The 15,195-nt window shown below is 39.8% G+C and overlaps 2 protein-coding genes and 1 long non-coding RNA gene across 9 annotated transcripts; 2 read left to right on the forward strand and 1 right to left on the reverse strand.

Annotated features, from left to right (window-relative positions):
- The first annotated feature begins 3,738 nt into the window (after positions 1–3,738).
- Positions 3,739–7,086, forward strand: LOC113669702 (uncharacterized). 7 transcript variants are annotated; one of them, XR_016184579.1, is made up of 4 exons: positions 3,739–3,849; positions 4,559–4,590; positions 5,052–5,160; positions 5,295–7,086. It is a non-coding gene; the product is annotated as an uncharacterized LOC113669702 (long non-coding RNA). The 7 variants fall into 7 exon arrangements; XR_003446096.2 differs by having other exon boundaries at positions 5,052–5,156; XR_016184582.1 differs by having other exon boundaries at positions 5,052–5,087.
- Positions 7,087–8,514: 1,428 nt separating this feature from the next.
- Positions 8,515–11,828, forward strand: LOC149048540 (uncharacterized). The gene has a single exon (XM_089199486.1). It carries the CDS (start codon positions 8,721–8,723, stop codon positions 11,826–11,828), a length of 3,108 nt encoding a protein of 1,035 aa, XP_089055612.1. The 5' UTR covers positions 8,515–8,720.
- A 92-nt stretch (positions 11,829–11,920) lies between these two features.
- Positions 11,921–12,889, reverse strand: LOC149048541 (uncharacterized). The gene has a single exon (XM_089199487.1). It carries the CDS (start codon positions 12,887–12,889, stop codon positions 11,921–11,923), a length of 969 nt encoding a protein of 322 aa, XP_089055613.1.
- Positions 12,890–15,195: the final 2,306 nt, after the last annotated feature.

Below are 15,195 nucleotides of genomic sequence, written 5' to 3' on the forward strand. Positions count from 1 at the left end.
CTAACAACCCCATACAATTAATAGCTCATCTGCTAATAAGCTTTGGTATTGACTTTGTTTTCTTTTGATGATAAGAAAAAAGGCAATTGATTTTCTTGCATGGGTTAAGTGTCATCACCATGGCACTTGGGGCTGTTTATAATTAAAGTCATCTCAGCCTGGAATCATTAGTTAACTAAGAGAAAGAAAACATAAGAAGACAGCCTATTCAGCAAATGACTCACCCCACTTCAACCCTCTAACCACACAAAAAATTTAATCAAGTCAAAATTGAAAAAAATGGAACTAGCATCTAGTAATAAGTATTGAATTCATAGCCAATAATAGAGCACTACCTCCTCCCTTCCTACCCCAGAAAAGGATCTTCACACTACATAACAAATGCTGTTTTCAACTCTCTCTATACATATGTAAGAAACCTGCATCTCAGTTTTGGATCTTTATGCTTGTTTAAATAAACAAACAAATAAACAATCATTCCCTGATTAAAACAAACTCGCAAATTAAATTGTTAAGTTTCTTGAGGCAAAGGTTGATGGAATTTGGAGTGAAATAGATGTGATGAAAATACTTGTGACTGAAACAAGTGGTAACATTACATTGGCTATTAAGCAAAGGCTGGAGTTTTTTAGTTCTTGAACCTTTAGTATTTGGTCATAGGTCAGCATGGTGTTCAGATTGACTTTTCTATGCTGCAGTCTATTACTCCAGTTTTTTGCAATTTCTTCTATTTCTAAGTGGCCCTTCATCAGCAAATCTGTTCCTAATAATTAATGGCTTCAGTAGGATCTATTTTCTAGTAATATTTCTCAGAGGGTTTTAAAAAATTACCTCTCACTCATTTGGTGCCTAATTGTTCTGGCAGGTCAGAGAAGCTGAATATGCTATGGAAAGCTGTTTCTCCTCAGTCTCCTGTTAGTATTTTACTACGAAAGAAGTTCTTAAAGAGAACAACATTTTATTCGTTGAGGCAGACAGCTAACTTTAATCCAGCCATATTTGTTCTAAGTACCAGTGGCAACGTCAACACCAGCCCTAACCCAAGCCACAACCCAAACAAGATCTGCTGCAATCAAATGCCTTAATTGCATGAAAACTGTATGGAGTAACTGTAAGAGATTGTTGTGTGAGAAATGTCTTTCCCGGACTCATGCTCACTGTATTGATATTTTACCTATGGAGCTAAAGCATGCAATCCTTTTAAATGGATATGTGACAATTGTACCCTAAGGGAAAATACATGAAGTTTGTCAAAATCTCTCATTAAAAAAGCCCAAAGAGGTATGACAGGTTATCTACTGTATATTGCACCCAAATCCAACACCTTTGAGGTGCAATGTAAATGTCTTCAACAAGCACTTTCCAGTTACAGGTACAAGGACTACTGGTGTTGACACATTGGATACTAAAGAAGATCCGATAGACTTCATAAATGCATCACAACATGAAGAGTCTGACAGGAAATGACACCTTTACCTTAAGGCTTGTTACATTCCATGAGGTTTTCAATGAGCTGAAGCTTCTACAATCCGACTCATCAACTGGCCCTGACCTAATTCTGGCAAAGTTTAAGAGCCTACTGCTAGATATATTGCAAGCCTTTTGACATTTTTGCAAACTTGTAACCTTAGCTCACATTGTTTGTACTTTGTTAGAACACTATGTTTTTTCCCACTTGGCTATTGGTTTCTGTTAGAGTTTGTTTTCAAGTGGTTCTCTTTTATCCTCTTAACGATATAGTCTTTGTGTGAGTTTGTTTTTACTTTTAGCTAGTTTTCAGATCATCTTTATATTGGAATGATTGGAACGTTGGTTCACATATTACAATGTAGCCTAGCTTCTTCCAATCGTGCAGAACGAGGTGATATCATGAGGGACTTTAGTGTGTGTGTGTATGTCCTTTTCTCTCTTTTTTTTCCTTTCTTAATTTCTATATTGTATGTAAACGTAAAAAAACGTGTTTATGGCACTTCAGTGGCCAAGGTATGTATTACAATATATGGTCATTTGTTTTTATGTTAGATTTCAAAGGATTGACATCATGAAGCAGAAATTTGAGGCAGAAAATAACTCTATTCTCAACAACACCTTTTTAGCTGGGTATTACTTATTTGTCAAAGGCTACAGGCTGGCAACCAAAAGCTTATGTTTTTACTTCTTAAAGATAACCTGGTTAATCATAATCTATGTTATTATAAAAGGTGCTGAGAAGAAGAATGACTATCTTTGCAGGTATTTCCACTGCAAAATCAACAGGTGGGATGCTGCAACAAACCTCCTCCTCGTGGAAAAGCAGAGGGGAGTACTGAGAGAAAGAGAAAGAGAAAGAGCCAAGTGCCCCTACACAAAGAAAAGGTTCTCCTATTGGGTGGAGGGCGGCAAAGAGACATCTGCCAGAAAAGTACAAAGAGTTTCAACATCTCCACGATTACACACTGAATCTGCATAACTGTCCACTGAGCCAGCACAACTCCCTACTGAATCTGCAAATCTACCTAATGAATCTGCTAACAAAGAACTGATGAATGAAAGCACACTGAAGAAAAAAGTTACAGAACTTTGCACTCCTTCAAAGTAAAACTGGAAATGTTGTCAACAGAAAAAACTCTGCGCAAACAAGACATTATTGATGCCTTGCTTTGCCTACCACAAAGACCTGAGTGACAGCCTGAAACTGAAGTACCAAGAAGCAAAACAGCTCTTTTAGGAGCTAACCACTACTCGTAGGTCTAATGGTGGTGTTGGACATTGCACTCGTACAGGACTCGACAGCTCCTTTAGGAGCCACCAAATACATGAAAGCAATGACCAATTCATGAGCCTGTGTTTATACCATTAGCCTCTCCTCAGTTTCTATCCAAGCTTAACATAATGAGTGGTGGATGAAGTAACCCTATAATGAAAATACTTTATTCCCTTTTCTCTCTATTCCAATTTTTATAGCACCATGTAAATTGATAAAAATCCAAGTTATCTTACGCCTGGGTTCAAATATAAAACGCCCATTGACCATCCTTAGCAAGTATTAAAAAGCATTTTGTTTCACAACAGCAAAACAAAATGAGAATTTAAATATATAGATGGACTTGTAGAGCATTCCCGAGTTAATAGGCTTTATAATCATTACTATAAGACGTACCTTTTTCCAGGGTCTTTCCAAATGTTGAGAATTTCCACATTTCAATTGCTGTTGCCAACATTTTCTTTCTTGCGTAAAATGAACGCAAGCAGACAAGCTTAGCAAACAACCCCTGGGGGAAGTATTGTTGTTAGTCTTCGTAACCTCTAGAGTCTCTGAGTCCCTTTGTCCTGCGCATTGTGTTAGAACTGTGAGACTGAGTACCATGTCATCTCAAGATCAGTTGATAACGGTAAATGGTTCTTTATTTCCTAATTTGGACTCTTGGCAGCTATGCCATATTCTTGAGCTCAGCTTTGAACATAGAATAGTTTTTAAAGATCACAAAACATTTCATTTTGCAGCTCACATTCACTAACAGCCAAGTTTCCAACTTTTTGGAAGAGCTGGGGGTGTACCTGGAAGGGCACTTGACCCAGTCAGATGGTGTAAGTAGAATTTACTGATTACTAATTTACTGTAAGTTTAAGCTACTGGAAGAAAACTTGACCCAGTCAGATGGTGAAAGTAGAATTTATACATATTTATTTTAACAATATTGTTGGCTTCAAGTAGGACACTTTAGGACAGCTTAAATACAGTGAGCTGCTGGCCTCGTTGACTGTTTTCTGCCTTTTGAGATGTTGAGTTTGATAAAAGCACATGGTATGTTTTGTAATTTGTGTTTTCAAGTTTATTCGGTTTCTCTGTGATCTAGGCATGAAAAACTTGTAAGTACATCATATATCTGTCTATTTTGTTTGCTAGCTTCTTTGTTCGCTGTATTATTTCCTAATTTCAGTGTATTGTATTTCTTTTAGTGAATCGTTCGTGGGTTAATCATTGGTTAGCTAGTTTACTTATTTGTTGCAGTTCATTCGCTTGGCATGATGGAAGTTTGTTTGCCAATTTACATGGAATAATAATACAGTTCAATGCATATCAAAGTATTCAGTTCTCCTTAATCAAGAAGTAGAGACACTGGGTCTCTACAAATGTGAATTATAAATCTTTATTTTCATATCAATTTCTCAAACAGAGAAATCTCACGCATCATCTGTACACCCACCGAAAAAGACAACATGCCCACTGTATTTAAGCTGTCCTAAAGTGCCAAAAGGAAAGATAGTTCATCCCCCCAGTGTATTGTATTTCTTTCAGTGAATTGTTCGTTGGTTAATTGTTGGTTAGCTAGTTTATTTGCTCGTTGTGATGGAAGTTTGTTTGCCACTTTACATGGAATAATAATATAGTTCAACACATTTCTAAGTATTTTGTTGTCCTTGATCACAAAGTAGAGACACTGGGTCTCTACAGATATTAATAATAAATATCTATTTTCATATCAATTTCTCAGACAGAGAAATCTCACAAATCATGTTTTGAAACTTGCAAATGGCATGTACTTGGACTAAATCTTTTTAATATCCCTGAATTTAGGTCACCCAACAAATGGATCTCCTTGTGAGATGGTTAGTATCTTGTGGATTTATTTTATGCTCTTCAAAGAGAAAAAAATTGAAGTTTATTATTCTACTGGTCATTTCTGGAACTCATTACTTTATGTTAGCTGTCAACTTTAAACAGGGACTTTATGTTTATGGTGTTGCTGGCACTCCAGTTTGTGGCCTTCCAGCCAGCCAGTCTGGAGAACCAGAATACCAGTAAATGACTATTTTGTGTTAAGTATTCTTAAAAAATGTATCTCAGGCAAAATGAACAATAATGCTAGTTGTAGCTATCGTAGGTGCGATTCCATTGATCTCCACCACTCTCTCAAGTCTGTAATTGAGCCCAAAATTGTGGCATAATGTTAGTAATTATCCACTTAGGTCTAATTTTTTGACCAATCTGCCCTCAACATCAGAAAAGTTTATTCAGAGAAAAACAATTGGACTGTTAAGAATTAAGACCAATGTCTTTTTTTCTGTAGGTTCACAGACATAGTGTCATCCTGGGAGCCGCAATGGTATATTTGTAGAAATTAAATAAATATGTTGTCTGGAAAAGCTGTCTCAACTTATCAATAAGTAACTGTGTAGGTACAAATAAATGCCACTGTTGCTCCTAAACTTTTATTCCGTTTGGTGGCTGCTAAAAGCAGCATTTTGTTCACTAGATGCATTCAGCGAAATGATTCTTCATAAACTTGATCTGAACTTTCTCTACTGGGCAGGGAGCTGTTTTGTGGCCTTGTTCATCTATGAAGGAAAGCAACTTACCAAGAAGCAGCTTCAAGTTGACCAGAGGATCGATGCGACATCCATTGCCTGTTACTGTTAGACACTTCTTCAGATAAGGACCAAGGCCTGCTGCCATCAGTTCTTCTTCAATGGCAAGGTACAGAGGCCCATGGAGATCTGACAGCAAACCAGGAAAGAGTACTCGCACTACATCATGCCACATCATGACTGTTTCATTTCATGCCAGAGGCGATTTTAAACCCAACGCAAATAGAAGAGCTAGTCTCTCTCAGCATTCATCAGCACAAAATGAATCGAAAGATCTGTTCTGGAAGGCAGTGATGAGTTCTTTGGGCAAGTGCTCAGCTGGTTCTCACGTACTTTCACTTGGGAGTAGTTTTGCCATTGGATGAAGTACACTGCTATGCCTCCTTGAACTCATTTTGCTACAATATGTTTGACTTTCATAAACACCCATAACAGTAGGTTTTACCTTTGGTCGGTATTTCAAATTAAAGCCACTATGGCAGACATCATTCAATAATGTTGCGTAAAAGCCTGGCTGATGTCTCGCACACTTCAACATGTTGTTGAAAATAAGTTTTAGCAACTGATTGGATTGAATGAAACTGTACTATTTACATGTTTTGATTAATCAAAATGGATTCAAATGTGAATGATTTTGTAACTGTTCCCTTGGTCATCAACCTGTTCAAGGCAGCCGTTTGTTAGTTAGTTTGCTTGTTTTTTCTTGTTTGGTTGGACTGCATTAATTGGTGGAGTAAAAGAGCATGAGTGTAAAGTACAAGTCAATGATATTACTCCCACCAATATGGATTGATTTCCATGGCCCATTGGTGGCGGTATTGACGGGGTTCCACTGAAGTCTCTGCAATTGTTGTTTTTCTGTCATAGTGCAACTCTTCTTCTTGATGGATAAACAAGGAAGAAAAGCCCTGTTTAGCCACCAAAATTTTTCCATGAAGTATGACAACGCAAGTGTCAAGTAAAAGCAAGTGACCCACGCATCACGCTCGCTATAAAACTGTGGTTAGGCTAGGGTTTTTACCCACTCCTTATTCTCTTTATTACAGGAGCGCACCACAACCACATTTAAGACAAAGATTGAATGAAACTAAAATTTCACCTGACCACAGGTTAGCTGGCTTTCTGAGCATTGCCTTTTATAGCCTCCAATTACACATTTTTTTTGTTCTCAGTCTGCAACTGCAAGCCTTTTGCACTCAAAAACCACCTGATTGTGAGTTACGCTTTTTAAATGGCCTATTCTTCATGATACTATTACTATATTTCTCTATTTTCTATTTTCATGATACTAATTTCTAGAATTCCAATAACATTTTGACAAACGGGAGTCTGTCGGTCTATAGAGTTAAACAAGAATTCACAGCTAATGAATTTGTTAAACACTAAGTTAACAGTGTGGCTATTGTCAATTATTGCTATTGTTCACTTTACCTCACCTTGGGATTTTCTTTACGCATCCATCCATTTGATTGACAGCAGCTGAAATCTGAAATCTGACTCATGTATTCCCAAAGCTTAATCTACTGACCAATCACAGCCGACTAGTTTAAGATATGCAAGTTATTATGCCACTCGCTGATGGGTAAATGGGTACTGCAAGTACATGTCATGAAAGACAATAGCATTCTGGGTGATGCCTTATAATATCCATATTTCAGTTTATGATAAGTACTTGGATACCTTGACTACATTAAATAAATGTATTAAGGCCTGTCCATAAAATATATTCTCGCTTCATAGTTTGTCTCCATTTGTGAAACTCATAGTTGTTATCAAAACTTTGCTTCACTTGTGTTGGCTGCTACAGTAAAAGACACTTAATATGAATTGTTGGACCAAACCTCTTCAAATGTCAAGCTCATCCTAAGAAAATGTGGACCAACAAAACCAAATCTAAGAAACAGAGACCAACTCTAAACAATGGGATGATTCACCCAGCATTGAGAACCTCTCGAACTCTGGTGTGGAAGGTGGTAAGATGCAAGGGCACAAAAAGAAATTAACAGAAAAAGGTAAGACATGTCAGACAGAAATTAGTGGTAAAGCATGCCAAAATGCTCACTCAACACATATGGGAAACATCTGTAAGTTGTTAAATAAAAACAAGGATTTGAAAGCTCCAGAAGAAGAAAGAGATCGCTCAGACAAACTAAAAGATGCCTTTAACAAAGCTCATGGAGCATAGGATGAGCTTATTAACAAAGAAGATAGAACAGCCTGTTATCTTTGGTACAACAGCTGTGACAGGAATTATTTGGAAAGGAGATTAAAACTTGTAGAACAAATTCACTCTCTGAAGCAACTGGAAACACCAAAATTGAGTCAATCATGAGCCACCAAGACTGCAAGGCTAAAAATCGAAATGGCTTTCTAAGAGTCTGACAGTGAAATAAGAAGAATGCAGTTAATGGAGGAAATCCCTATCACTGAAGCCAAAGAAAGGCAATTAATGAGGCTCTAATCAACAAATGAAAGGAAATTGTCATAAAACAAGAGCCACTAAATCCATCATTTATCAGTCTCTACACTCCATCACACATGAGAAACCGCAGAAACAAAACCAAAAGTCACACCAACTCATATTCAAGATAATCCTGACAATTTGCCCACCATGGTGCCAATAAAAACACAACAATGAGAAGATTTTGCAATTAAGCAAGAAATTGATCAAGCCAATTCATTACAAAACACCTTAAAAAGAAACATTAGGGCAACTAATAAACTTGCCGACCAAACAAGCAGAAGTTAGGTCTCTACTAGTAGAACAGGAAAAGCGAAACATTCTGTGAGCTAAAGAGCAACCTGTTATCTGTTATCAGGAAATGCTTTTGACTATTGGGTGTTTTCGATGGTATCTACAAGGGCGTTTGACTTCATCAATTCAGAAAACATGTCATCAAATAAAGATTGCCTCTGATTTGCATTTCTCAAGCCGTTTGTCATTTTTTTTGTGAATATTTAATTATCTTAGCGCAACGCGGCAAAAATAGATCAGGTGACTAATTATTTAAAAACCTAGAAGTTCGTTACGCAACTTACATTTCAAAAGTGTCACCACAGATCGCACTTCGAAGCTTACTAGCCGCATATGGAACACAAATTGTAAGTATAATATTTTTCCCGTCGCTTCAACCGAAATCGACATGTGTAATAACCTTCTTTGTCATATTAATTTAATTTTTCAGTTGACTATATTACTACAAGTGCAAATAAATTCCATGTACGGTCATGTACGCAAAAATCAGTTAGTGGTGAAATCTTCAACGTAAAGTAGCCCTTCAATCACAGGAGCGAATCAGTCAAAATTTGTTGCAGAAGATTACGCCGAGTTACTAACTACCGCCAAGCTTCGCATTTAAATTCCGCTCACAATGCCGTCGAAGGTAGACGTGAAAACTCTCGCGGGAAAACTGGACAATGCCGTCAAACTCTTGTACGAATTAATGGAAGAATTCGAAACAATTTTCTCCGTAAAACCGGAACTAAAAACACTTGAAGCAGCATTCAGTTTAGTAGAAACCAAGTACAGGCTGGTCAAGAAACAGCAGGGAACAATTCTGGATAGACTGGTCGACGAAGGCACTGGCCCAGAAGACGAACTCGTGTTAGCAACAAAGAAAGCTGGAGACAAAACCAAAGCAGATTTCCTTCAAATCACTTTAAAGTTTGCTGCATATCAAAAGGAACAAAACTCCTCAGAAAATTCTAACAATGCGACAACTCTGGAAGCGCTAACATTATCAATGTCGTCCATGACGTCGGTGGTGCAGAAAATGGCCGATAACATCGGATCAAAACCGTCAAACTCAAGTTTACAACGATTACCTGTACCAGTATGGGACGGAACTCGCAGAACCTATGCCACGTGGAAAAAGGAGTTCAGCCATTGGATGAAGAAATACGGTCAGGATAAAGATGAACAGTTGCAACGTTTTCGAAATGCAATGCCAAAAGGATCGTTCTGGACCGACCAAGTAAAAACTTGTAAAACCATTTACAGCGCGTGGATCATTTTGGATACAGAGTTCGCAGACAGACGAAAATTAATGGACGAACTGCACACCAAGATTAATAATCTTAAAGCAGTCAAACGAGATTCTAAGTCCCTAACGCATTTCGCTACGACAATAGCCTGTTATGTAAGTGACATGGAAGATAATATTGGGTGTCCTGTGCTGGAGTCAGTTGAAGCGCCGTTCCTCATGTCCCAGCTTCTGTCCAAACTCGATCCAAGTGACAATTCAGATTTTGGTAGAGAAATGAAAAGAGAAGGAAAAGAAGAAACCGTGAGCAATCTAATCACCTGGTTACATCAAGAAGCGAGTATTCGTTCCCGAGGGAAAGCGAACACCAACACAGTGGAAAGAAACGAAATTCGCCGAGACAAAAGTCCCAAAAAGACAGAAAATAACGCCGCTAACAGTGAGGATTCTGACGATGAAACATGTCCTCTTGGCTGTAAGACCAAACATCACCTGGCTGCATGTCCTAAGTTTCAGATTCTAACAGTCAATCAAAGGTGGGAGGTTGTAAAGCAACATTGGCGATGTCACAAGTGTCTGAGAGCGCATCACACAAACGATTGCAAGAAACCAGACGGCTCAACCTGCGACAAATGCAGAAAAAACCATCACCAGTGCCTACATAATGAGAAGACTGGAGAAACTAACACAAGTTTGAATCCCAAAGCACCACCGTTTCAAAGTCAGTTCCAAGGGCCCACACCTACATCGAATGGTAACATCCAGGGGAATGCTGTGTACCAGAAAAGCAAGTTGAAACCTGTTACGGGACTTTGCCCTGTGCAAAAAGTTAAAGTCATGGACAAAAATGGAAACTTTGTCGAAGTTCTCGCCATGTTGGACTCCGGGTCTAACACAAGCCTACTCTCCAAAAGTGCAGCTGGTCGACTTGGCTTAAATGGAGCAGCAACACGTCTCACTATGAATCTGGCGGGTGGAAAGAAGAAAAGCGAACCTTCTGAGATAATCGATGTCACGGTTGCCTCGCCCTCTGACGAAGATATTACGAAGACCCTTCAAGTGTATACCGTAACTAGACCTTGCAGTAGTGCCAAAATAATTTCTAAGGAGTCAGTGAGACAATACAGCCATTTAAAAAACGTTTCCGATAAAATACATCTCTCGGGTGGTGCCATAGATCTCCTTATTGGCATAGACTTCGTAGAGGCCTTCATTGATATTCACACAGTGTCCGGAGAACCTGGAGAGCCCATCGGGAAAAGAAACTGTTTTGGATGGTATGTTCTGGGACAGTTCGAGTCAAGCGGCTCCACTCTATCTGAAATTCAAGAGACGATTGGGGCAGACCAAATACGCTACATCAAGTCTAACAACAACCCCGCAGATGCTCTAACGAGAGGAATCCATCTTAAACATCTCATGAAGTGGTCAGAGGGACCATCCTTCCTAGAGTTGCCAGAAGAAAAGTGGCCCAGCGCTCAAGACCACACCCGAGTTAACACTCATGTGGATGACCTTGACGCTTTAAGAGAGAAGAAAACGTTTCGGAAAGAGAAGAAAGCCGGTAAACATCACAGTGCCGCCGCGGAAGTATGTCCTGAACTAGATCAACCTGGATCTGAAGAAAATCCTATCCTTTTACACTTGCTGAAAACGTGTTCTACGTACTCCAAGATACGGAGAACTCTAGCCTACGTCGGTCGCTTTATTCACAACGCTCGGAAAATGAACCCAAAGTCAGGGCCCATTTCAGTTCAGGAACTGAAGGCTGCCGAGACCCATCTTCTGAAGTGGAGTCAATTTCACGTCAACGAAGACAGCTTGGATAAGAAACTGGTAGCAAAGGAGGATGAAGATAGCCTTTTTCGTGCGCATGGTCGACTTGAAGATGTCAGATGTCTCCCGGAAGAGTTGAGAAAACCTATCACCTTGCCAAAAGACCACCCCTTTGTGATCTTGCTTCTGCGTGACCTCCACGAACGACGTGGGCATTGTGGCTATAAGAGTTTAATCCACGAGGCCAGAAAAAGATTCTGGATCATTGGACTCCGCAGGATGGCTAAGACCGTCACCTCAAAGTGTGTCATATGCAGAAAACTACGGAAAAGGCCTCTCAACCAGCTCATGGGACAGATTCCAAACCTAAGAGTAGCAGCTGGCTTCCCGGCATTCTCAAACACTGCTATGGACATGTTTGGGCCACTACAGATCAAGCTCGGCCGCAAAACTCTGAAAGAGGCACAAGTGATCATCTTCGCTTGCATGACATCACCTGCGATTCATCTTGAGCTGGTCACCGATAAAACTTCAGACGCATTCTTAATGGCCTTTCGACGGTTTGCCTGCCTACGCGGACACCCTAACGTTTGCTGGTCAGACCGTGGTACAAATTTCGTGGGTGCCCAAGGCTACCTAAAGGAAATCACGCAGAACTGGGGTATTCCTGGGGTAAAGAGTGTCCTCTCTGATAAATTTAAATTAGGTCTAAATAATTAGTTCTAATTGAGCAACGACTATAATGGCTTAAGTGTTCAATGTTCAATAAAGAAGTGTCAGAAAATGGTGTTAGAGTCCATTTCTACTATCGACTAGCTTGAGCAATCCGCATTCAGTTCGTCTTGAGTGGCTATGAGACATAACTTGTGAATTGGTCTGTCATACTCTCCGTCTCTTGTCTTGATTCTCACTTTTCGGACAAGTCCGTCGTTTCCAGGATATGTGCCTACAATACGCGCCATTTTCCATTCACATCTTTTGTGTTTGGGGTCCAGCTCCAATACAAGATCACCGATCTGGATGTTATCTCGCACGCGAAACCACTTGTTCCTCGGTAACAAGTTTGGGGCGAAATACTTCATCCAGCTCCTCCAGAAATCAGCAACTCTGTTTTGGGCGCTCCTGAGTAATTGTCGCGGATTGGTCCTTTCCTCTGGTTCTGGTTGTGGTGGTGGATTGTAGTGGCCTAGAAGTAGGTCGTTTGGAGTGATCGGTGGGGCCTCCCAGATATCGTCGGAACTGGGGTACAGCGGTCGTCCGTTGACCATGTAGGTGATTTCTGACAGAATTGTTCTCCATTGTTCCTCAGAGTAGGCTTGGTTCTTGCAAGTGGCGTTAAATGCTTGTCTGACTGACTTAATTAGGGTTTCAACAACTCCGTTTTGGTGACTCGCATGTGGTGTATTCCATTCCCATCTGAGCTCGCAGCTAAATTTATCAGAGAGGACACTCTTTACCCCAGGAATACCCCAGTTCTGCGTGATTTCCTTTAGGTAGCCTTGGGCACCCACGAAATTTGTACCACGGTCTGACCAGCAAACGTTAGAGTGTCCGCGTAGGCAGGCAAACCGTTGAAAGGCCATTAAGAATGCGTCTGAAGTTTTATCGGTGACCAGCTCAAGATGAATCGCAGGTGATGTCATGCAAGCGAAGATGATCACTTGTGCCTCTTTCAGAGTTTTGCGGCCGAGCTTGATCTGTACTGGCCCAAACATGTCCATAGCAGTGTTTGAGAATGCTGGGAAGCCAGCTGCTACTCTTAGGTTTGGAATCTGTCCCATGAGCTGGTTGAGAGGCCTTTTCCGTAGTTTTCTGCATATGACACACTTTGAGGTGACGGAAAGTGAGAATCAAGACAAGAGACGGAGAGTATGACAGACCAATTCACAAGTTGTCTCATAGCCACTCAAGACGAACTGAATGCGGATTGCTCAAGCTAGTCGATAGTAGAAATGGACTCTAACACCATTTTCTGACACTTCTTTATTGAACATTGAACACTTAAGCCATTATAGTCGTTGCTCAATTAGAACTAATTATTTAGACCTAATTTCCGCACTGGGGCGGAGTGATTTGCATTTCTCAAGCCGTTTGTCATTTTTTTTGTGAATATTTAATTATCTTAGCGCAACGCGGCAAAAATAGATCAGGTGACTAATTATTTAAAAACCTAGAAGTTCGTTACGCAACTTACATTTCAAAAGTGTCACCACAGATCGCACTTCGAAGCTTACTAGCCGCATATGGAACACAAATTGTAAGTATATTTTTCCTGTCGCTTCAACCGAAATCGACATGTGTAATAACCTTCTTTGTCATATTAATTTAATTTTTCAGTTGACTATATTACTACAAGTGCAAATAAATTCCGTGTACGGTCATGTACGCAAAAATCAGTTAGTGGTGAAATCTTCAACGTAAAGTAGCCCTTCAATCACAGGAGCGAATCAGCCTCTATTTCATGAAAATACACGGAAGAAAGAGCAAATGAGATTGTAAGGGGATTTCTACCTGCTAGTTCTAAAAGCACATACACCATCGCATAAAACTTTTGGATCAGTGATTTGGCAACCAAGTGCACATGGCAGAGGCTTACAAATCATGCTTAATTAAGGAAAGCATAGCTGCACAGGAAATCAAGGTTCTGGCTGTCTAAAGGCTTGACAAACAGACAGTGGTACATCTTCTGAAGGCGTACTAGAGAGAATCAATCCCAGCCAGGAGTAATCAAATACTGACCCCTGAGATTACAAGTAAATGGCAACACTCAATGAAGATAAAGGATGAGATACCTCCTTCACAGCACAATGTCACAGTCAGCCTGCTGATAGGTTGCAATTCCTTGAGGGCTCTCAAGCCCCAAGAAGTTATCCTTGGAAACAATGACCCCTACATAGTAAAAACGAAACTTGGGTGGGGAATTATTGGTCAAGCAAGTCCTTCCTCTCTAAACAATGAAGACAACGCTTTTTTCTGTCAAAGGATCATCACTTGTAAAGTTGGTAAGACAAGACTAGATGGGACATTTGTAGTCGATAACCAGATGAAGAAGTCATCAGCCCTTTTGAAGTCTTGAGAATGTTCGAAATGGACTCTTCTGAACAGTACCGTTATGATAAAGAGTTTTCTCAGGAAGATCAGAAGTTCCTGGAAATCGTTAAGCACAGCATCCACCTTCAAGATGGTCATTGTGAGATACCACTACCCATGAAGGACAGAAATCTGCTGTTACCAAACAACTACACGACAGCTTAAAACTGTCTCTGGTCCCTCAAGAAATTACTTGACTCCAGCAAAACCTATTGCCAGCACTACATGGATTTAATGAACAAGGTCACAGACAGTGGTTATGCTGAGAAAGTGCCAGAACAAGAGGCAGCAGCCACAGACCCCAAGTCCATCTGGTACACTCCTCAGCATGGCATGTACCATCTGAGAAAGCCCAACAAAATCAGAATGAATAATTTGAACAAATTCAATGCTTGGCACAATATCTAAGTCAATCCCTCAACAGTCATCTCTTGCAAGGACCCAACCTTACGAATAATTTGACTGGTATTCTCTGCAGATTCTGTTGAGAGCTGATTACACTCATGTGCCACATAGAAAAACCCATATTCAGTGGTCTCAAGAAGCTAAAAGTTTTGACATTTCCCTTGTTGTACTAAACAGATGATTTTTTGAAAATATGTCACTTACATAAATTGGTGATTACTTTACACCAAATTTTTGATGAAAATGTCTTTACAATTCTACTTACAAGGCTTTCTTTGGTGCCTCATGTTGAACATTAAATTATTCTAACTCGAGGAAAAATAGTGGTCATTTTTGAAACACTTTCATCTGCTGTATATTTCAAAATTTCATTAAAAATATGCCAAGGAGGTAAAAAAATCTCACAAGGGCTCCTTGTTTTGCATGTTCAAAATTCTCAAAACTAAGGAATCATCTTTTTCCCAAGAATTTTCCCTATTAATTTGAGAATGAAAGGGTTAAGTGAGGCTTTCACCAGATTTTACCCAGTGAAGGAAAACACCATGTCACTACTATTGTCACACACCAAGGGCTTAAATTTTACAATCGTTTG

This window comes from Pocillopora damicornis, chromosome 3 (genome assembly GCF_964200805.1).
Source record: "Pocillopora damicornis chromosome 3, jaPocDami1.2, whole genome shotgun sequence".
Classification (NCBI taxonomy): Eukaryota; Metazoa; Cnidaria; class Anthozoa; order Scleractinia; family Pocilloporidae; genus Pocillopora; species Pocillopora damicornis.